The 25,075-nt window shown below is 40.5% G+C and overlaps 1 protein-coding gene across 1 annotated transcript in view; it reads right to left on the reverse strand.

The window, feature by feature from the left end:
* Positions 1-8,199, reverse strand: part of COL5A2 (collagen type V alpha 2 chain) — a 112,989-nt gene extending 104,790 nt beyond the window's left edge. The window contains exon 1 of the mRNA XM_057419774.1: positions 7,647-8,199. Coding sequence (XP_057275757.1) covers positions 7,647-7,746 — 100 coding nt within the window. The 5' untranslated portion in view covers positions 7,747-8,199. The remainder of the gene's footprint in view (positions 1-7,646) is intronic.
* Positions 8,200-25,075: the final 16,876 nt, after the last annotated feature.

A 25,075-nucleotide genomic window follows, 5' to 3' on the forward strand; every position in this document is an offset into this window, starting at 1 on the left:
ATAAAGGTCCACCATGATTTCCTGGAAGAGAAAGGACTGCTTTAAACAAAACCCTCAGCACAACCTCTGAGGTTTATTCTTGTAATACAGCTAACCAAGAGGTAACCAAGAAGAGGTAACGGTTTTCAAATGAGGAAAAGTTTATTCCTGGCTTTTAGCTTGTATTTCATTAACATTTTATCATGCTGTATTAATCTTGGAACAATTGGGCCAGGACAGACTCATGATGATACCTTTTCCTCCCCCCTTCTCCTGCACTACAATGTCATTGTGTCTTTAATCCTTCACTTCAGATGGTCAGCATGCAGAGGGATGCTGGCAAGCATTTCATGACCAAAGAGTATTTGGAGAAGATACTGTATGGACCTTCTCAGCCAGCCATCTACTGCACAGCAGGGAACAGGCCTCAGTGAGACAGTTTACTCTTCTGTTCCTACTCTAAATGAGTTCATGTCCAAAACCCTGAATTCCTGCCAGCAGTATCAGAGTCGCTGCTTGTGTTTCTGTTCAGCCACATTATCCAAAGAACAGGGGCACAGAGATTCAAATTAATTCTTTAGTCCTCCCATGCTACCATTACATAGTCCAAAGGCTATAAATGAAAACAAGTGAAGACACAAAACACTGTGGAATTTTTCCAGTATAAACCCAACTCCATTATATCATTCTCTCAACTGCACAATTTACACAAAGCTGCAGAAAAATACAAATTCTCCAAAACTCCAATCAACTTTCAGCTGGCAGCAGCATGGCCAAGGAACAACCTTAGACCAGCTCTTCAAAGACATGACCTGTCTTCAGCAGCTAGTAAAACCAGAATCCCAAGGGCCTGCACTGAATAGAGATTCCCTGTACAGAGAGCATCCCACCGCTGGCCCTCTGACAATCATTCTTAGTCTTCGTGCTTATATAACACATGACCTTCCTGCAGCAAAAGCGGGTGAGATAGTGGGATAATGGAATTGGTTCTCACTACAAGAATAAAGGCCAGCACAGCAGGCTATGAAAAATGTATGTTGCTTACTAAGAAGATAATTGTAAGCTACGGTTTGGATATTTTAATTGCCACAGCACCAAGGGCTTATCAGCATCCAGAGCTTCCTACATGCTATTCTTTTCATAACCATAAATCAACCTAGAAAATATGAATTTATAGAACAAATTGGTGTGACACTTCCTTTGGACAGTATCACTCTTTCATTCTTTCTGGTAGTTCAGCAACAGCCCTAACTCTTCAAATTTCTCAGAATTTAAGTCAGGAAAAGCATAAATCGCAGAACATAATCTGTGATAAAAACTGTAGAGAAAAGGTGTAAATTGTGCACAAACGCATTGATTAAAGATGTAAACAGTACACAATGTTACCTGATGTACCTCTCAAAGTGTTGTGTGACTTATAAGCCATTTTTCTCCAGCTTTAAAGTACCTGCTTTCTTAAGTAACTGAAGAAGACTTACTTTATACTACTAGAAGAAACACATTTTCCTCATTCCCTTCTCATTATGCTTTCAATTAATTCATCAGACACTATAGTTCAAATTACACCAAACCTTCCTCATGTGATGGGACTCAGCAAAGCTTTCAAAGGGCAGTTTAACAAGGTAGGTCTGCTGCAGCCTGAGATTTGAGACAGTGAGAGCAACAATCTCTCCTCGTGCTCTGAAAGTTCAAACTCCAAGAAGCCTTTGTCAAAAAACTTGAATTCCAAGTTAATCTGATTAATTTATTCATTTTACTCTGAAAGTTACTTGGTTTTGTCCTGTGCATTAATTAAGAATAGGTTCTATTTTTTATAAAATAAGTTGAAGTGCAAACACAGTCTCTCATCTCCAACCCAAGTGAGAATCCATTGGATTGGCACTTTGATTTACTCTAAGAATAATTTTCAAGGAAAAAAAACAGCTATATCACCAGGACTGTACACAAAAACATGCAGGGTCACAAAGACAAACATGGGTGAAACAATCAGTGTACATATAAGGACAGACCACATGTCTCCAGCTGGAATTTTGACTATTTTTTCATTATTACTTTATTGGGTTTTGGCATTGAGTTCATTGCCTTTCTCTGTATATGGAAAAATACTTGCACACGGGCCATGAACATCTGCTCAGTTTTTCTAAAGGATCATAGCGTTACATGAAGGTCTGCCTTTGGAATTTGTGCCTCTCCACATTTACGCACAAGAATCCCTACGTTTCTTTTCTCACAAACCAGCAAAAACTGAATAATGTGGCAAGATGAACAGCTCTAATTCTAACCACAGAAAAAACATATAACTTCCTTTTAACCCAGATAGAAATAGTAAATACCACTTAAACAGCAGGAGCTGTTCCTAAGCAGGGTTTTGGTGGACAGTTGTTTTTAATGAAAACATCTAAGGAGTTAAACAAATTTAAAAGGGCTTTTTTTTTATGTCAATATACACTACTGTTAAACAGGACCAATCCTGCAATGTTTTACATGAACAAATCAACCCAACAGAAGATTATCATCCTGAAAAAAGTTGCAAAGATGAAAGGACTTCACCAAGAAATGAGTGTGAGCATGCCAAAACATGAATGAGAGCATGAAATGACCATTTGGTTTCTATGGGAATAATCTATATTTGTAAACATTGTGGGGGAAAAAACGCCTGCACTAACAACCACAGCATGCAATTACTCGTCAACCACAAAGTATGTTCTAAAAAAACCCAAGCTAACGTGGACAGCTTAACATGACGCTCAGTTCTATGTATTCCATGATTTTGAGCAGAAGTTTGCTCAATCTGAGCAGGAGGATTTTTCTTGAGAGCTGTTCTTGTGGAAATTTCTGTATAGAGTCTCTTTCCCACACTTTTACAGGCAAGGAAGGCAACCACAAATATTCTAAAGTCATGAGTCAGTCCCCAAAGAACTGTGATATTTTTTTCTAATACATAATTGATCCTCATGTTCTGCTTATTTAGAGCTATAATCTACTTTCAAGTTATTTGCTATGAATAGACACACAAACTGATACCTACATGCATGCACACACACGTTCATGTTTTCTCACTAAGAAAACAGAGGCACACATGCAAGTGAATGATCTTAAGATCTGGAATTTTGTGGGGAATAATTAAGTACAGGAGAACAGCTGCTCAGACCCAGTCAGCATCAGTTTATGAAAGGCAGGTTACTGCCTGACTTAACCTGGTGTTCTCTAGCAAGGTGATCCGCTTCATGGATGATTTTGTCTACCTAGACTTAATAAAGGCTTTGACACCATTTCCCACAGCAACATCCTGGAGAAAACCGCTGCTCATGGCTTGGACGAGAACACTCTTCACTGGGTAAAAAACTGGCTGGAGGGCCAGGCCTAAAGAGTGGTGGTGAGTGGAGTTAGATCCAGCTGGTAGCCAGTCACAAGTAATGTTCCCCAGGGCTCAGTACTGGGACCAGTTTTATTTAATATCTTTATCAATGATCTGGAGAGAGGATTGAGTGCACTCTTAGTAAGTTTGCAGATGACACCAAGGTGGCTGGGAGTTTTGATCTGCCAAAGGACAGGAAGGCTCTGCAGAGGGATCTGAGTGGGCTGGGTCAATGGGCTGAGGCCAGTTGTAGGAGTTTCAACAAGGCTAAGGGCCAGGTCTTCCACTTGGACCACAACAAGCTCATGCAACCCTTTAGGCTTGGAAAGAGTGGCTGGGAAGCTACCCAGTAGAAAAGGACCTGGGAGTGTCAGTCAACAGCCTGCAGAAGATGAGCCATCATGTTTAGCTAGAACATGAGTTTGCCCACAGGTGGGTAAGAAGGCCAACAGCACCCAAGTTTGTACGAGACATACTGTGGCTAGCAGGACTAGTGAAGTGATCATCCGCCTATACTCAGCACTGGTGAGGCTGCAGCTTGAATACTGTGTTAAGTTCTGGGCCCCTCACTACATGAGAGAAATTGAGACCCTGGAGTGTGTCCAGAGAAGGAACAGGAAGCTACTGAAGGGTCTAGAGAACAAGTCTTGTGAGGAGCAACTGAAGGAACTGGGGTTGTTTGACTGGAAAAAAAGGAGACTCGGGAGACCATATCACTCTCTAAAACTGCCTGAAAGGAGGTTGTAGTGAGGCAGGTGTTGGTTTCTTCTTCCAAGAAATGAGCAATGGGACAACAGCAAACAGCCTCAAGTTGCTCCAGGGGACGTTTACATTGGGTATTAGGAAAAACTTCTTCACTGAGAGGGTTGTCAAGCACAGGAACAGGCTGCCCAGAGAGGTAGCTGAATTACCATCCCTGGAGGTACTTAAAAGAGGTGTAGATGTGGTGCTTAGGGACATAGTTTAGTGGTGGATTTGGCAATGCTAGGTTAATAGTTAAACTCAATTTTTTAAAGGTGTTTTCCAACCTAAACTTCCCTCAGTAATTCCCTTACCTCCTCATAGCTAGAGAACTTTCCCATGCCATCATATTCCCCACAGTGACAAAACTGCTATGTAGTAACCACTTTCCTCCCTAAAGATAATGTCTCCAATATTAGGGAGGGATATAGGATACATTTAATAGCCCCCATGCAATCATGTGAGCTGTTTCTGTCTCCTTTAAGGCCAGTTAATTCTCTTCCCTTTGCATGGTCTTCAGACAAAGTGAAGGACCTCAAGAAATCAAAGGTGGCAAGAGGATGATTAATTCAAGTTGAATGACTGTTGTTTGGTTTTGTTTGCTCACACTGTCAAACAAGACAAATTAGATACTTTTGAATCAATACAAGAACTCACACAGATCTCAGCTAAAGTATGGCTAACACCACAGGAATGAAACAGGGAAAGATACATCACCACAAAATTCAGAGACAAGGATGTGTTGCAGAAACTGATGAGAACCTAAAGTATAGGACTGCAGTGAGAAATACAGGAGATGGTGGCAATAGACCATCGCTGCCATGCCCATGTAGAATTTGCAGACAAATTGGCTCAAATGAGGCAACTCCCACAATTTCAGCTTTGATTCAAATTTTCCACTGAATGTCTAAGTTTTCTTTAACTTTTTGAAGAATCACATTTACACTCACAAGTGGATAGTAAAGTGGATCCAGAAGCATGCACTGCTTCTACTAGTACTTTCCTCTACCCTGAATCCTAAGGAAAGAAGAAAGATTATACACTGTGTGGAAATCCCTACACCAAAGTTTCAGGGCTTCCAAGCATTCCATGCTTATACAGCACAATTTCAGCCATCTCCTGGGCACTTTTTGGCCCCACTGCATGTCTAAACTAGTCTGGGCCCCTACACAGAAATTAAAACCAGGATCTTATAGTCTTTTTAGGATTTTGCAGTGCTGACTTTATTCCTAAATAGCTTTTAAATAGGCACATTTTAAACAGCTAGTCCCAAAATGACCAATTTTGTTGTGCTAGGTTTGAAAGTGTCAAGTTTTTCCACAGTTTTATGCGCATTTTAAGAGTAAATACTACATAGCACTACCAGCCAAGTGCTCTTGAGCAAAAGAGATCAATGTGCAAAGGTTCCAAGAGAAAAAAAATAAAAATATAGAAACTGGCATTACTTAAAAGCACAGCAATGGTAAGTGCCAAAAAAAAATAGAAAACAGTTGAAGTATTACAATTCTTTCATTAATGTTTTTAAACCATTTTGCCTGATTATATTCAGCTTATCAATATCACTCACCCTTATTATGATAAATTCCATAACATACTTCTGCAAACACTATTTATTCCACTGTGGCTGAGGTTAGCAACAAGTATTTAACATTTCTGCTTTTTACCAGCCATGAGAAATGGTAAAGCACTGTTTCTGCAGATACCTCCAATATTTATCACAGCACCTATATTCAAGTGACAAATTTGACCAACTGAATGGACCCAGGGAAGCAGATGTACAGGCAGAATCACCTGCACAGTGATACAGTGTACACTGATGTTAGACCTGTGCGTAAGTACTAAACCCAAGACAAACTAAGGGTAAAAACCTGCCCATGTTGGAGCACTTGTGGGCTTTATTCAGGAATTAGAAAACCCTTTCTGAAGCAATTAAACCAGACCAATGTGCAGGATGTACCCCCCTCCTTCTACCTCACTGTGCACCACCCCTCACAACTCACTCAAGTAGCTTTGGGATTTGGTGGGGGTTTTTAACACAATGAACACTGGAGAAAGGAGCCTCATCATACGTATGGTAGACAAAAGCTATTACACTCTGAAACAGCAACATCAGTAAGTGAAGTAAGTGCAAACAGATGTCACTAATTTATTACAATGTATTTTGCTCTCTGCCTTACTACATACCTCTCAGTTTCCTCAGCCAGCAGCATATGGGGAGTACATCCCAGAAGGTGTTGCTACATTATTGGCTCATCCCATAATGTCCATAATAGCACAAACTAGTAAATGACACTTAATAACCCCGCTGAAATCTCACTTGTTTTTCTAACAGAAGTGATTATTTTTGCTAAATGGATACCAAAAAAACAATGTTTTTGCAACTCTTGCCTTTGGTAGTACATGTAACTGAAAAATGCATAATATATGCTTCCCTTTATGGCAACTGTATGAATTACACTCCCAAGGTTACACGAAGTGCCCCCTCTGTGGGACTCCTTACACAGCTGTGCTTAGTCAGGACATAAGTAGAACACGAGTTTCAGAGTTACTGCACTGGTTTATTCATCAGGCTTTGACTCCTCCTCACTTGCTGCTTACTGCCAGAGAATTTCAGTTACCAAAAAAAAAAAAACAAAACAACCAAACTCTTAAAAATACGCGATAATTGCAAACTGTATTGCAGGGTAAAGCACAAGTGTCTCTGTTGGGCATTATTTGCAAAAGAAGGCAGCGTTACACAGGAGAAGCCTAGGAAGCACGCTGGGAGCACAACAGCCACCGCCCGTCCCGCAGCCAGGCTGCTCGCACTGCAAGAAAGCGACCGTCCCAGCTCATTCTCCTCACCATCACTCTCAATCCACTCAATGATGCTTAATCAAAGCGGCTCTCAAGCAGCCACAGAGAGCTCAGGTTGCGGGGACAGGTACACTGCTCGCCAGCCCTCCTGCGCTTGAGCTCGCCGCGGCCCGCCGCGGCCCCAGGGAGCCCGCCCGGCACCCTGCGCCTCGGGGCAAACGGCAGCCCCGCCAACATAGGGCGGGGAGGGAGACAGAGGGAACGGGACGAGGAGGGAAAGGGGGAAATAACACAAGAAAAGTTAGAAAAGCAGCAGAGAGGAGAAAGGGAAATGCACGTTTCCGTGCTTCCCTAAAACAAAGAATGTAATAAAGCAGATGTAGTTGAGCGCAAACGGCTCCGCCCTACGAGGCTTCTGCGTTCAGTCCTCCCCGGCTCTCTCAGCCGCCCCGCAGCCCGCCCTCAGCCCCGTCCCGAGCGCTTTCTTTTGTTGAGAACGTCCCGGTCTCCCCGGCCCCCATCCGCGCCCCAAACCCAGCTCTCAAAGCCTGCCTCGGCAGAGCCCCGGCTCCCAAAGCCTCCCTCTGCCCCCGGTCAGAACAACGCACAAACCTCTCTGCCCCCTGCTCAGTATGTAAAAGTCTTGTTACTCCTGTACCGCATAGGTTTTCCGTTTCACCTACTATCCAGATCGCACACGAAGCACATTGTTTGCTACGAGTGGGAATTATTGCCGGGTTGGATTTTTTTTACAAGGGGGAGTGAAACTCACCACCGTCGTATTCTTCCTCTTCTTGCGATTTTATGGTTACAAATCGGCCTAATAAAGCAGCCAGGATGAAAAAAGTTCTCGTTTGTACCCAGACTGCCATCACGCCTTGGTATCAGGCATGTATCCTCCTGGGCAGCAAAAAGCGGAGAAACGTGAGGTTATTTTAGCACCATGAAGCCAGCCGGAGAGTCTTTCTGCCGTTCAGCATCAATTCCAGGACAAAGTCTGCGAGCACTCTTTTTCAGCACCAGCTCCAGCGCAGTCTGCAAACACTCCTTTCAGGGGATGCAGCTTTAAATAGGAAGAATGCTGCCTCCACTCCTCTTCCTGCCCCTTTTCAGCTCGTTCAGGCTCCTAATCATCCACTCCCTGACAAGCAGCAGCCTGATTGATGGTAAAGAACCGAATCAGAGCTGACTTCGCTTTTCCTTGAACTTTTCTCTTTACGAGTACACTTGGCAGGGTACTTTCCTGCTGCTGTGTAGTGCATGTGCTGTGTCAGGACCACTCAGTAATAAAGCAAAAGCATAGTTCCGTAAGAAGCTGTCAGGAAGAGAAAGCCTGGCTTTTAACACACACAGTCTATACCTCCTGGAAAGGGAGGGTATCCCCCGTTTGGAGCCGGCTGCCTTATTAGGAAAGTGATCCCTTCCAGCTTGCCGAGCTGCCCCCTGCCTCGCTGTAACTGCATTATCAAACGGGACTCCAGTCCCTTGAGAGGGGCCGCAGAGCCACCCAGGCAGTTTGTTTCAGGAACCTGTGGATAACCTCCTCTACCTTTCAAAGGGAAGGTTTGACTCAGGTTAATTATTTCCTGAATACTCTTTCTTTAAATGCTTAGTGTGCTCAGTGTTCACTGTCCTGCCTGTTGGGAAGACTAGTGCAAATCTGTGGAAGATGCTCTACACTTCTAACACCAGAATGATAGTCTATCCAATTACCTGCTTTTCTCCAAGGCTCTCCACCCTTGTTCGCTGAAAACTGGAAACCTACCTAGGGCCCAGCCTAGCATTTAGCCCTTAACAGTGTTCCTTAATTAGCATTCTAGTGTTGGCACCAAGATGATCTGTCTTTTGTGGATCATTTGCAACTGGGAGCAGGATGCTAGCCTTTTTTTCTTTCCATGGTGTTTATGGTCTGCAGAAAGGAAGCTCAATCACTAATCTCCATATTTGCTAAGAATGGGATTGTCTGTACCTGCTGCAGGGAAATACAGATGCATCTGCTTGAAGGTTTTCTAACGTTCAGCCATTTCAGCTTGAGAACAGTCCCATTTGAAGTGGATATGATGAGAAGTAAACCTCTTTGCCTGGATTTAGGCACATTGGAAACAGCACAATTTAGCACTTCTCAGTGATGCAAAATGTTAAAGCCTGTGAAGTTTTTTTTCTGTCTCTTCAAAAGAATAGCATGTGCAGAAAAAAGGTAACCCAGAAAATGCACTGCAATGCTAAACCAAGACTACCTTAATAGCAGAACTAAAGATAAATGTAAAACTATGCTGAAAAAGGAAAAAAAAAACAAAATTCCCTGCTCTCTTGCACCGTGCAGTCTTCCCTCAGCAATCTTAAACTCATACAGGGTTTCACTGCAGGAGTGTAGTATTCGACAGTCCCTGTTGCTTGAGAGCAGTAACTCTCTGAAAGAGAAATTTTGAAGCTCTGCAAGCCACTACAAATGAGAAGCAATCATAATCATTGGTAAGTATCACTTGAGAAACTCAGAACTGGAAATCAAAAGTTAATATTTGTTAACCTGCCCAGTCATAGCTGAAGTTCTGTTTTGACGGATTCATGAGTACTTGCTCCGGTTTGCTAGTCTCCAAAGTCTTATGTTTTAGATGTCATACTTCAGCAGGACCCCAAGAAATCTCCCTTGGATAAGGTGATATTATATGATGCTGGCTAGAAACATCAGGTGCTTTAGACACTATATCTAGTTTAGAACCAGATCTGACCTTTGCACTGTTCCATGTGCTCATTAGTTATGAAAGAGCAGCAAACAAGAAAGCTTACAGCCATAACCCAGCACACTGCCATTGCTAAATCATCATATGAAACTATATTATGCAAAATCACTGCGCACATTAGAAAAGGAAAATTACACATTTTTGAAAACCACATTACTCAAGGCTTCTCACAGTGAGAGGTAACCTGTCACGGTAATATGTACAGAAATCAGTTATTTAAGAGGAGATAGGATGAGAATATGGACAGTGTTCTGAAAAGACTCCTCTGCTCCTTGATGAAGAGCCATTACAACAGATATGTGGGTGTTTCTGAACTATATGCTACTAACTGAGAGGATTTGTGTGAAACTTCTTACAATAAAGTTGACAACTGCTCAGAGAACTCACAGCTGAAAGTCCTCTATGGAGCCTTGGGGAAGCTACAGTGAAACCACAGGGAATTCAGACTACCACAGAATCATAGGAATGGCCACACACTGGTAAAACTTGCCTTTATAGTTGCTAACTTTGTCCTCAAAATTAGATAACAAGTGCTGATACTTATTTTCCCACATCTTATGTCTGCAGCAGGTTGGTAAATTCTTACTGTATTCACAGCAAGAACGACCCTTACAATCGTCATCTCTTACAGCCTCCAAGACAAACACCAGAACAAGAACAGTATGGAATTATGGTGACACATTTTTTCCCCAAACAGCTCTTTGAGAAAAAAATCAGAACCATCCCTTTTACCATTTTCAATGGAACTTCTGTTCTGAGGACTCAGATTTTCAAAGGTACCTTCTGCCATTTCAAGCCTAGTCTCTCGTTTGGAGAGATTCCTATAGCTCTATTTAAAAGTTGCCTTTCAAATCTATTTCTGCCTTGGTCCCACCAACAAATTATGCCATATTAACTAAACCAGATGCACAACAGAATAGAAAAGGATGTTAAAGCGCTTAGTAAAGCCGTCTCCTTATGCCTCCTTATAAATACTTCTTTTCATCATGGATCTACATTTAAAGAGGTTTTCAGTTTTATTGCAAGCATCATAAGTAGTCATTGAGTCCATCATTTTTCATTTAAACAAATTTACTTCTAGGCCTAAGCTGTTTTGATAGCATTACATTGGATAGGAGTGATAGAAATTCTTTAGTTAGCACCACTGTAAACAGGGTCAGACTAAACAAATAAGAGTGGGCAGATAAATAATTCCAAGTATGTTCAGCGTCACCTCCCCCCTCCTCCTCTCAACAGGAGAGAAACCAACATTGCATAGAATACCACTATATATTTACGCAGCAAATTTTCTCCACTTTTGCCATAGATTTTAGGATTCTGTAAGAACAGAGGAATGTGGAATATAGCAAACTAGCCTAAGGTCATACATTCAGTAGAAGTAAAGCCAGATAAAGACTTTTTGGAGCTCATTTCTCTTCTGTGCCAAGGAAAACTTATACAAGCTAAAAATTCCTTGGGAGGAGAATCCAGGGCTGTGACTTTTGAAGACAACGCACCTTCAATCTACAATCATTACACATTATGCTTAGATTATGTAACAAACCCAAATTTAGTAGGAGTGGTAGGACCAACTACTGCCCTCTTTGTCTAGTACATCTCAGTAGAGCAATAGATCTGAAAATCCAGAACACAAAACCAGTCTCTTTCCACCAGCAGGAGATACTTTGAAACTGGGACAGTCCCAGCTACCAGTTTGTGACTAATTTCTGACTCCCAGGAGATGAAAAAGTGATATGACAAAAAAAGAACACTTTCTAATAGAATCATAGAATAGTTTGGGTTGGAAGTCACCATTAAAAGTCATCTCATCTCATCCAACCCAAGCCCCTGCCTTCAATAAAACAGTGCCATCTTCAACTAGATCAGGTTGCTCGCAACCCTCTCCAACCTGACCTTGAATATTTCCAGGGATGGGACATCTATCAAGTGTTTCACCACCCTCACTGTAAAACATTTCTTCCTTTTACCTAGTCTGGATCTCCTCTCTTTTCAGTTTTAAAACCATTACCACTAGTCCTATCACAACAGGCCCTGCTAAAAAGTCTTTTTTACAAGCCCCATTTAAGTACTGAAAGGCCACAAAAAGGCCTCCCTGGAGCCTTCTCTTCTCCAGGCTGAGCAACCCCAACTCTCTCAGCCTTTCCTCATAGGATAAGTGTTTCATGCTTCACACTAAATCAATCAGATGCTTTCAAGTTTGAAAGGTCTTTTTATCAAATGAAGAGAAAGAACAAAACAAAAGCAAAATCTTCACACAAAAGCAGCGTGTGCTCCTTTATGATATTCTCTAAAAACTCTTCATGAAACAACAGCTGTCCCCAAAGCTAGGACACTCCAAGAAATTTGAAGCTACAGTACTTTGAAAACAATTAATATCCGGTCTGTTGATACCAATTCCTATATTTTAGCCAATAAGTAGGGACTGTATGTTACCTGACCTAAAAATCACATGTGAAATTCAAAGTTATTCGAAAGTCAAAGAGTAATAGATAAAGCTAGGGAATGCTACTGGGTAATTGTGGGGACTCAGAAAATATTTAAATACAATTCACAGGCTTACACCTTTCAAAATCTTCAAGATAGGCCAGAAAACCCAAAGAATTACTAGACAAGGATGCCTCAGAGCATGCATACATATGAGTAATTAAAATTCATATATCCATGAGGGTCTGTCTTCAATAGAGTTTAGTGACCTTTCACACTGTTACATACAGTGTGACAGTGCTCCTGTTTTGAATTAGCATGTACCAAGCTGACAAAAAAATGCCTTCATATACATGACCATGCTATCTGCTACAAGTAAGATCCTGGACTGCTCTTTCAGCAGCAATAGGAAGTAAGTGGGATCACAGAAACTGAGAAGAAGCTGTACTTGAATTCAAAAAGTATCTATCTGTTCAAAAACAAGCAAGATTTTTAAAGGCAATGATGTTTCACCAGAATGAGCTAAAGTCATTCTGAGAGTTGCTATCAAATTTTATACAGACAGTTCAATCCATGGTAAGTGCTGTTTGAAATTTCCACCTTGTATAAGTTCTTCGATCGCACAGTTTTAAAAAATAGTAACAAAAAAGCAGCAAACTTACATATCACATTTTTAGTCACAAGACTATAGTCCACATAAAATGTTTTATTTCTTAGAATTAAACACCAAAATGAACACAATGGAAATCACATATGAGAGAAAAATACTTATTTTCCTTTGAAGTGTGTTCACTTTGCACTTTTAAGACCCTTTACTGCATAAGATACCAGTTTTCTTGTTTTATACAGGTCTTCCATGTAGTAAAAGGACAGAAAATCCTGTTATGTAAAAAAAGAAAATTTAATAGGAAACTCAGAAATTGGAAAGAATATAAACAGAAGACCGTGATACTACTTTTAAATCAGAACTTTACATTGACTAGATTCCAAACCATATCACTTAAAAATCCTAATCTGCTGATAAATCCACCAAAAATCTAGTCTCATCTATAAATATTAACAAAGACACATTTATATTCTAGTATTATATGTTATATATAATATATATAATATTTTTATGTATATAGTATTATATATTATAGTAACAATGCAAATGTTACTGCCCTTTTGCAGGAGAATTTTCTGACCAACTTTTGGGTAGAAAGGTTGAATAAATGAATTTAAATCAAGTCCTTAACAAGAAGAGGGAGGAACTGTATTTTTCTTGTTTACATTCAAACTTTGTAATGTTGTTTCAGTCAGTTTTAATTTGGGGAAGCAGGATGATACTTTGCTTTTAAATTGTTAGTGTGGGATCTTGGATTATGTCAGTCACCATAAGTCTGCTTTTGCTATGAACAATTCCAAACCCAATAAGCTCAGTAAAGTTATTAGCACTGGCAGCCTTTCCTCCAGAATGCCTCAATTAAACTAAGCTCAACATTAGTCTAAGCAAAAAATCAAGAATAATTAGGGAAAGTCTTGCATGACTTCTGTAAGTCATAATTATTCTTTACATAGAACAGGAAAAACAGCATCATTATTTCATTGTTTATTACAAATTCATTGCCAAGCTAGTTTTTGTCTAAGAGTTTAAACTGATTAAGTGAAAACATAAAAGGGCCACAGCAAGCTACCCACTTAAATGGCAAGGGCAAATGCTAACCTGTAATTCAAATAGACCTCAACAGATGACAGGCCTTCTCTGCTACTCTTTTCTATATTATATTTGTTTTATATTACATTCATTTACCGCAGGACCCTAAGATAATTTGTACTTTTTTCATTAACTGAAGGTCCATGCAAAACTAAAGTCCTATCCAACAAGCAGATTCACATCTCCAGTCATTTTTCTGAGACAGGGAATCAGTGAAATCAAGGGGACTGTAAACAAGGAATTTGGCTGAAAGTTCATTTCCAGCCCTCTTCAGGAATAGATTTGTTAGAAGCTCTGTTGAGGCTCAGGATTACTTAATCACCACCTCAAAGCTTTATCCACAGTTTTAAAAGAATACTGCAGTGATTGTTTTATACTCATTTCACTGGTACCACTTTATTTAAACATCTCCATCTAAGACTATGTGGAACTATTTTGTCTTATTGTCACAGATACCAGAGCACTGAATGATGCTTTAATATGCTCAGTGCAGCCCCAGGCATAAAACCAGCCTTTTGGTAGCTTGTCATCTTGTCCTAGCATAACAGATCATGTCTTGGGGGTGCTGGTCGATGAGAAAATGAACATGAGCCAGCTTCAGTGTGCGCTCACAGCCCAGAAAGCCAACCGTATCCTGGGCTGCATCAAAAGGAGCGTGACCAGCAGGTCGAAGGAGGTGATCCTGCCCCTCTACTCTGCTCTTGTGAGACCTCACCTGGAGTATTGGGTGCAGTTCTGGTGTCCTCAACATAAAAAGGACATGGAACTGTTGGAACAAGTCCAGAGGAGGGCCACGAGGATGATCAGGGGACTGGAGCACCTCCTGTATGAAGACAGGCAGAGAAAGCTGGGGCTGTTCAGCCTGGAGAAGAGAAGGCTGCGTGGAGACCTCATAGCAGCCTTCCAGTATCTGAAGGGGGCCTATAGGGATGCTGGGGAGGGACTCTTCATTAGGGACTGTAGTGATAGGACAAGGGGTAACGGGTTAAAACTTAAACAGGGGAAGTTTAGATTGGATATAAGGAGGAAATTCTTTCCTGTTAGGGTGGTGAGGCACTGGAATGGGTTGCCCAGGGAGGTTGTGAATGCTCCATCCCTGGCGGTGTTCAAGGCCAGGCTGGACGAAGCCTTGGGTGGCATGGTTTAGCGTAAGGTGTCCCTGCCCACGGCAGAGGGTTGGAACTAGATGATCTTACGGTCCTTTCCAACCCTAACTATTCTATGATTCTATGATTCTATGTCATTAAGAAACAAAATTACATATTATCTGTCATTTAGAGTTTAAGCTGTGTTAAGTAATGGCATGATTAAAATCTTGCATGCTTATCCATTGTTGTTGAAGGTTTTTGTCTGTTGCTGTTACTTAAGTGGATGCAATTACTGCAGGTTTCACAAAAATATTCAAATTCAAAAATACTACAATTTATTCTCACAAAGCGTAAGGAGCATTAATGACCCCACTGAGAGGACAGTAAGATAATATGGAGATCAATTGAACCTTTACTGCCCATTTCCTTAATAAAAGCCACATGCAGATGGAAGTCTAGTATTTATTTGCAAGCTAAGGACTGAAGAGTATGGGTCCTAAAATATCAGAAGCAAAATAACTGTATTATCACAACCTGCTGCTTGGATCTATGTTCAGCTCTCCTGCCTGTATAGTCATTTCAGTTTGGGTAAGAAAAGAGGACATGGTTTCTATTTTTGGTCTCGGGGACTAACATCAGCTGCAACTAAGACTACATAATATTTGACCAAAGCATTGTAAATACACTGGCCAATTTGTTTTCTTTTCCTACCATCACACTTTAAAACAAACAAACAAACACACAAACACATAACTGTTAGGGTGGTGAGGCACTGGAGTGGGTTGCCCAGGGAAGTTGTGAATGCTCCATCCCTGGCGGTGTTCAAGGCCAGGCTGGACGAAGCCTTGGGTGGCATGGTTTAGTGTGAGGTGTCCCTGCCCATTGCATGGAGGTTGGAACTAGATGGTCTAAGGTCCTTTCCACCCCTGACTATTCTATGATTATGATTCTATGATAAACAAAATCAACCAAACACCATTGATCTGCAGCCTTACAGTTAATTCTGTAGAATATCCAAAGCTTCCAGATCATTTACATGAGACAGGCCTCAGGAATAGAATTTAAGTCTCTAGCAAAATTCCTACCAACCATAACAAAGGAAGTTCAGGATACAGTCTTACACAGCACATTGCTCCTAAGTTACACCTTATTTCCTAGAAAAATAAAAATGCTGAATAAAAACTGTCCACGCTCTATGCCAGTTAACAGAGTTGGCCTACAGATTTGAATTGAGAATGGCTAAAGCAGCAGCAGCGCTCCAGGAGAGCCTTCAGAGTCACCAGGTTACTCACAGAAAAAAAAGTGCAATAAACAAAGAGAGAAAAGGAAGGGAAAGGAAGGAAAGGAAAGAAAGGAAAGGAAAGAAAGGGAGCCAAGGCAAGGCAAGGCAGGGCAGGGCAAGGCTGGGCAAGGCAGGGCAGGGCAGGGCAAGGCAAGGCAAGGCAAGGCAAGGGGAAAAAGGAAGGGAGGAGAGGGGAGGGGAGGAGGAAGGAAAGCTTTACCTGGAGTTATGTTGAACATGAGGCTTTTTCAGTGGTTGCTCCCGGCCTCAGTCTGCTGACTGCCAGGGAGCTATGGGGGAACCACCCTGGGTGGTCTGCAGAAGGCAGTATCTTGAGCAGATGAGGTACTGTGCAAGCTAAAACTGGACATGGGTCCAAGAATTCCCCCCCTTAGGAGGGAAACACTTAAAGGGCCACTGAACTTCAACCCTGCAGCCCATATTTCTTCCTACAACCATGTGAAACAAAGTACCCATGACCTTACACACACTATAAAGTAAGACTGAAGGGATCCATTTACACAGGATACTGTTTCTCATGTAAAAAAAACCTTAGCAGATGTTTAGTGAATGTTTGATATAATGTCACACATTAAACTTACATTTGCCAGAAAATCTCCATTTCTAATCATACCAATTGTGTCCTGGAGAGTCAAAAAGCATTTGATTTCACTCGCTCTCTAAAACTGGGAAAGGTCTCAGCTCCATCAACAAAAGGATTTTAACTTCTTCAGAGCATCCTTACTGGAATTTCTCAGCTTTTTGTAAGGTAATCTTCTTAAAATACAACCTCATGAAGTTTAACCATGACAAGTGCAAAGTCCTGCACCTGGGTAGGAGCAATCCCAGGCACAGCTACAGGTTGGGCAGAGAAGAGATTCAGAGCAGCCCTGTGGAGAAGGACTTGGGGATGTTGTTTGATGAGAAAATGAAAATGAACCGGCTTCAGTGTGTGCTCGCAGCCCAGAAAGCCAACTGTATCCTGGGCTGCATCAAAAGGAGCATGACCAGCAGGTCGAAGGAGGTGATCCTGCCCCTCTACTCTGCTATTGTGATACTTCACCTGGAGTATTGTGCACAGTTCTGGTGTCCTCAACATAAAAAGGACATGGAACTGTTGGAACAAGTCCAGAGAAGGGACACGGGGATGATCAGGGGACTGGAGCACCTCCCATATGAAGACAAGCTGAAAAAGTTGGGGCTGTTCAGGGTGCTGAGGCACTGGAATGGGTTTTCCAGGGAAGTTGTGAATGCTCCATCCTGGCAATGTTCAAGGCCAGGTTGGACAGAGCCTTGGGTGACATGGTTTAGTTTGAGGTGTCCCAGCCCATGGCAAGGGGGTTGGAACTGGATGATCTTAAGGTCCTTTCCAACCTTAACTATTCTATGATTCTATGTTTTAATATCTTTAATATTTTATAAGAACGGAGAGAAGAAACAGATTTAATAACTTTTAAACACCTGCCTAGAATAATGGGGTTAGTGTTTATCATGCTTTAAAGGATGGTGATAGTCTAGATGATTTCTTCAATTCTTTACAGCATTGTTTTCTTTCAGCAGGGGAACGTTATTCATATACTATTTATATTCTCTCTCAAAAGTGAGTCTCTTCATGAAACCAGAAAACTTGACATGTTTTTAGTATTTTCCATGTTGACACAAACGTTTCCTTTCTCTTTGAAGCATCAAGGAAAATAAAACTGTGTCAACATTTACTAATTAGGGATGATGAATAGAAGAAAGGAGAAGAGCAACAACAGCAGAAGGAAGTAATAGAGAAGAAGCAACAAAGGAAACAGCATTTGTGTAATTCAAGGCTATATGACTGGAAATTATGCATCATACTCACACAAAGGTAAAACAAGAAAAATTTTCTCTGAGAGAGCTGTAACTCTAGCGCTGTGAGTGTTGGTGTCACTAGTAGAACTATAAGTCCAGGACAACATTAGATAAATGTCAGTACAGCTGCCTGGCTACTTATGCTGGATTCAAATACAGAATGCAAAACAGATTCATTAAGGAGAAAGGTTCATTCTGACCCCCTTATTTTTCCATTTCCTTTCCATGCTGTCTTCTTTCCAGTATTTTATAGCTTTTATGAGCTTTCTTGCACTATGATTTGAATACATGTGTGGAGCACATTTCCCACTGCCTCTAAAGATGAAGTGCTAATTAAAAACATAGTGTCGTCCAAAACAATCCATCAATTTTACATTTAATTTTTGCTGAGAAAAAAAATTGTTAACTGAGCCTTTTAAAAGATTCTATTTCAGACCTCTTTATGAGGTAGGCTTATTTTCAAAGCTATGGCCCATCAGCAAGTGGATTTTCATCTGGTTAAAGGGCTGAAATATGTTGTTCAGGGGAATACCTATCCTCCATATTCACCAACATTTTGGTTTTGCCTCAACTGATTGCTTTCATGATATATTTCAGGAAATCAGCCTTTCTTTTTGAATTCTTTTTAAAGAATGATAGCTTAAATGAGCCTCAGATAGTCTATAAAATAGTTATTAATGCTTAAAGGATTGTTTTACATTTTCTTGGTAGCATAACTTCTTTGTTTCTCAAAGATCCCTAGGCCTATAAATTCCCATGGTAGCTAAAAACTTATAAAGAGTCTCCTACCTCCTGTTACTTATGTCATTTCTTACAGCAGCTGAAAAACTTGGTGGCATTGCAGCACGTGAACACAGCCTCACCTTGTAATCCTTGATTCAGTAATGGGTTGGTTTAAAACATAGTTGGAGGTAAGTAATAGCCACAGTGGGTGACTGGACTTCTCTTTTTCACTCAGCTAATGACTGTTTCATACCTGGGAAAGCTTTAGAGTTCTTGTTAGAAAGCAAGGGTTTGTATAAAGGGTATATAGTTAAGTACTTTAAAAGTACCATACCATGTCACATATAATCTCCTTCAGATCTCCCAGGACATTCATTTACACCTGTGTTAGTTCAGCATGTAAATCAAGTCTAAACACCGCTACATATAGCAAAGACCACACAGACTTAGCTACATACAAAAAAGACCCAGAGAAAATGTGGGTAAAACCCTCAGATCTCTTTCACTGTGCCTATTTCCATCACCTAGTATGTTCTCCATATGGATCCTCTGACCAAACCTCCACCACTGTATCCCACAGCAAACTGGTGAGCAGACTCTATGCACTGAGTCTCCCACAGCTCAGCAAGTGATGCAGCCGTAGCGCTGCAGGCTGCACTGCAAGTATGTGATAGAAAGTTGTATTTTAACACTTTTCTGTGCTCATTTTATTCCATGTCTGCCACTAACTAGTTCTTACTGTCACGTATATTCAAACTTTATTGGGCTAAGCTTTATTCACTTAATCCAAGCAAAAACACATCCACAAAAACTATAGATAAGAGTTCATTGCAACTTGCATTTCTTCTAATCATGATTGTTGATTAGAGACATCTCATATTGTGCTACCACTTTGATTATGGTATTCCCAACAATCTTTCAGGTTATTTTCAAAAGGATTATTTGGCTTGCTTTATTCAATGTGACTTCACATAGTATTGTCTCTTAGATACATTCCCAACAACATGTTTTTTAAAGAAGAGGCCTAATAAAAGGTACTTGATGTTCCACAGATTTTAGAATACCAGGAATTAAATATAGCCATAAAAATAGTCAATTACAACAGATATTTAAACATCTCATATACTGGGTAGAAAGCACAGATGAAAATGCTGTTTCAACTTCCACATACTTCCAGCATTCAACACTGCAGTAATTCTCCTATGAAGAGCAAGGTTTAAATTGCATGAATGATACTTTCAAGCATGATGAAACAGATGCTTTTGCTTAGTGTTAATAAAAACTTACCTTTTGCAACTGGAATACAATCTTTAAATATCTGTTAATATTATGATTTCATGTACACTTATGAAACTTGAAATAGAAAATGCAGCAATTTGTATACAATTTTAGTGAAGGTGGAAGAATTTTCCATGGTTTTTATCTGCTTCTTGCAACTCCTTTTAGAATTATACCTAAGATGGGAGACTGGCACGAAATCCCAGCCCTATTCTACTGAGGATAAAGGAAAAAAAAATAATGTAAAATCTTGACCTCATTTATTTGCATTCAAGAAGCCTGTGACAATGTCCCACTGAAAAGAAAGTAAACACTTACATGTCAGAGGTAAAGTCCTGTCATGAACTAGGCATTAATCCCAGCCTCATCTTGTAGCACTCCTTTAGGAATAGTTGTCAAAACTGTCACAAGCCCCACTGAAGTCAGTAGGGCTCCATGCAGATGTTGACTCAAGGATGTGGTAAAGTCTTTAAAAGTCACCAGCACTTAGTAAAATATTCCTAGGTTTTGGATGTTCTCCAGGCCTTGCTTAATTTACTGAATATATCTTCTATTTTTCTTTCTTTAGCCTTTTCAAAATCTTAGACTAAGGCTTGTACACAAGCTCTAAATAATCTGGTAATTGTAATGTATAGAAAATACGTAGAAGAAGGGTGGGGAAAAAAGTTAGGAGTAACTTCTCAATGCCACAGACTTTTGACAGCACTATGTATACCTTTGTAAGGGAATTTTTAGGCCCCGGGAAAAAACCCTCTTGAACTGTGTAATAGAGGAGTTTCCAGTGAGTGTAGGACCCACAAATCACAGAGGGCTTGTTGTACTACAACTTCAGTATCAATACCAGAAGAAACTCCACCCACTAACCTGCTAAGCCATGTTCCTGAAAGGGACTTCCACCATGGCTGAAGGTGAACAACCTGTGTGTCAACAGTGAAATAAAGGAATACAGACTTTATGGACAAAAAATAAGGCAGATGGAAGCTTCTACATTCTCCATAACCACTGACTCAGGTTATGAGACCACAGTGCACTCAGTCTTGTAACAGCCATTTGAATCTTCACTGCTAAACTTAAACCAAAGTATTTTAAAAGCCCACCATCTTACACACAGGCTACAACAGACCATCAGATCACCAACCTGAACTTAAAACACACTTAGACTAGAGGAAGTACTTACTTAGGGTGGCAGAGAGATGAACATTTTTTTTGGCATAGAACAAGTCTGCACAAACAGGAACACAGCTGAACCTGGTACTTTTTACAGGATCGAAAGTAACTGAACTGAAAAAAAAACCAAAACAAACCCAAAACTACCCAAAGTTATACTACATAGGAAAGAAAAGAAGAGATACATAATCTAGAATGATTCCTCTGTTTTCATAAAGTTGGATCATTTTCAACAGCATACTCCTTCAGTGTTTATTGGAATGTTTTTGAAACTCTGGATATCATGTGTTGTACCCAAAGGGACATTAGTTTCTACAAGAGTGGATGTTTCGGTAAAATCCTTCAATCCATCTAAAGACTGTTTGTAATTGTTTATTTCCAAGCTTTATTTAGTGCCACATTGTCACAGTCATATTCAAACCAGCACTAAATGCCCTTTCTGAACACAGAGGTCAGCAAAAGCCAAAAAGGCCAAAGACAAATGCTGCTTTTCTACTGATGGTGGGACATGATGAAAATAAACTGCAGAAACAGTTACTTTAATTGAAATACTGGAACTCACGTCTCTGATACTTATCAGCCTTCATGGATATCATTCTCCACTGTCTATACTGATATTCCAAAAATAGTTGTGTCTTGTTCACTCACATTCATTCAAGGGCTACTGAAAGGCTTTAATCCTATAGCTTGGCTTATCTACATTATTACTGCCTAAGCATACATGTGCCCAGTATTGAGGACTGACAAAACTAAAGTTTAATCTTCCACTGCTTCTTTAGCAAGCATTCATGACCTACACCAGGCCTATGAAACTTAGTCTTTCTGCCAGTTACCTCTGTTGGTCCTGGAATTCTCATAATCAATCTATTTCTTCTACCTCTGAAGGCAAAATTTATGCCTAAAACACTTCTGTAATCTGTCATTAGCTCAAAGTTCTCAGTGAATTCCTTTTTATATCGTTGTAGTATTGTCACAGTATCCCTTTAAAAGCAAATATACTTTTAAAGGAAGACCTAGAAAATATTACTTTTTCACATTTAAACTGCTGAATGCAGGACTGCTGTGAAATAGGTCAGCAATATAATTACATGTATACTCAGAAACTTAAGGACTAATTACAGAACTTGTTTGCATAAGTCAGGTAAAATCAATGCAATTCTTCACCTATGCAATACTCTGTTGCCATTATGGAAGTGAGAAAAGGTTTAAATAGTTAACTGAAGAGACATATTTTTGTAAGAAAACCAGCTGTGTGCCAGGCTTGGGAAATTCAGCCACTAGTGTTCAAATAAAAACCATAAAGTATTTTGAAGTCCCAAGGTCATCAATGCACCTGTGTAAGCCTCATTAAACTATACAGACATTATACGTATTTGTTGAGGGCAAAACACTCCCCCACAGCTGCAGCTGTTCTTGAATGACTGTAGGCCAGATTATGTTGTAAAATGGGCAAAACTGTATTATGTTTCAGCATACTAATCAACTCTTTTTGCTTTGGGGCTCACCTTAGCCTGAGGCGTAGCTCCAAGCAGGAGATATGGGGCTGCAAACAGCTGTGGCTCACAGTGTCCCAACTCCTTCAGTTGTCTACACACTGCCAGGGGGACAACAAGGTTCTCAGGCTGGCAGTTTAAGGGAAGGTGCATCTGAGTGGCTCAGCCTCTTGCCCTCTGAGCTTTCCCTCTTGCTCAGAAAGAGATCTGGGCATGAGCATAGCTGCTCCCCTGTCTGAAACAAAAGCCAGGAAGGCTCATGAAGCAGCATGAGGGGTTGGACACAACTGATCCCTTGTTTGGCAGATGTTCCTTAGGACTCATTTTTACCTCTTGCTAAGGTTTCGAATAAATCATTTTAAATCACTGTGAAAGCTGCTAGGGCTTTCATAGCAGGTCAGGGCTAGGACAGAGCCAAGCAGAGGATGAGGGGAGCCATGACTTCTGCACAGCCCTGGGAATCAGTCACAGGCCGATCCCAGACACAAAATACATCACTGACACGAGGCTGAGGGGTGAACTACTAAGGAATCAGTAATCTCTCTCCTGACAGTTGGTTCACACTGCTGTACTGTCCTGCATATCATGCATTACATATTCAGCCATAATATTTCTGTTGCCACTCCTTTACCACCTTCCCCATCTTGCAGTATTTGAACATTTGCCAAAAGTGAGCTATATCATTATTTTGTAAAGGAAGTAGGTGTTGAATGTGTGGTATTGCTTTCTTTATACCATTTATTAACCATACAGTAGTAAAAATAATTTCAAGTCATATTAAGTTATGTCTAAATTTTCTGTCACAGTGAAACCTGAATGAGAAATGTGTTCCATTTTATGAATTGGGTAGCTGGGAGGATCTTTAGGGTTATGAGTGTATGGACAGCTTAGGAACTTTAATAAATAGCAATTAACATCTGTCTTTTCTCTAGTAAGCAGTGTTGTATCATTCAGTATTTTGGAAGTCATCACTTGAACAGAAAATTAAATTTCAGAAAATTGTGCTAATTTATTAGCAATTTATTTACCTTTGTGCAAAGGTAAAAACTTAATCCCAAGGCATTTTGTTTTAACAACATATGAGATGCAAGCAGGGAGACAGTGTGTACCTACCAAGTACCTGCAGTCCATATTTGCCATACACATACCTTATTTTCCACTGTTGACCTCCCTTTCACTCTCCACTCACTCTCCATTCCCTCCTTTCTGGCTTACAGCAATGGTTGCAGCTAAAAAGAAAGGCAGAAATGTGTCCCAGTTTGTGGCTAGTCAGGCACTGAAGAGTACTGCAGTTGCTAAAGGAGGCAGTGGCACAGAAATACAACTTCCTGGCTTTGCCAGGGGGAATTCCTAAACCATGGAGGTTTTATTTCTATAACTAATGCTATACAAATGACTCCAACTTGTATTCTGTGCTGGATGCAGATGCATGGTAAAAGACCTGGGATATAGCAGGACATAGGTTAATGTCCTGGCTAAGAGGGCTGCTCCCCTGTGCAAGTACCTAAGTGCAAGTACCCAGTTTAAGACATTCAAAGGTCTGCAAATTTCAAGGAAGACAATTGTGGCCATGTTAGGGCAGGTGAGAAACATGAAACAAATCATCCCACTTCAGCATCCTATCTTCTTCAAGCAACAGGCATGCCTGAGTTTTCCCCTTTTCATCAGACAGCCAAGCATTCTTCCCCTTCCTTTTCCCTTCACGCTATCCCCTCAGCAGCCTGCCACCTCCTTTACATAGTCCTGCTTCCATGAATCCCTAACCAAATGCATGATTCACTTCACAGAGGTGTCCCAAAAGCTGGTTTTATTTCACAGCTTTGTATTTCCCTCTCAGCTGTTAATCTATTTGCTCCTTCCTCCTTCTCCCCTTTTCCCATTAGAATGTAAAAGTTCGTTTTCCCAGCAAGGCTAATAAGACAATAAAACAAGCAAAGAGATTGTGAGCTTTATTTTGGAACCAAAGAAATAATAACTTCTAAAAAAATAACTTCCTTTGTATTTCTTAATGCAACATTCAAAATACTTTTTTTTAATATTCCTTAACCAAGTTCCCCAGAAAATACAGAGAGAGGTTGGAAATCCACCATTATGCTAAGCAGAATCTTCCTTTGCCCCGAACAATGAGGTTACTACAGCTGCACAGTCATCTGCTAGAAATCCCTCTTGATGAAGCACAGAAGCTACTGTTTTGCTTGAAAATTCCCCACTGGATTTGGAAGTTCTAATAAGAGGTTCATGTGACATGCGGGACTGAAGGACTGATTTGGGGAGTGCTCAGCATTTACTTAATAATAGGAGGACTGAAACAGTAATAAGTAATTCCTATGAAAACTTTTTTGCTTTTAAGCGTATTGAGATTTGATTTAGTTGAATAGAAACATAATATCAACTTAGACTAGCTATAACTATTCCCAGGGTTTGGCTATAGCAAGTGAAATTACATCAGCAAACCTACTGAAAGTAGGAT

This window comes from Pezoporus wallicus, unplaced genomic scaffold, assembly GCF_028554395.1.
Source record: "Pezoporus wallicus isolate ANWC-B61680 ecotype Strahan unplaced genomic scaffold, APGP_CSIRO_Pwel_v1 contig_4710, whole genome shotgun sequence".
Lineage (NCBI taxonomy): Eukaryota > Metazoa > Chordata > Aves > Psittaciformes > Psittacidae > Pezoporus > Pezoporus wallicus.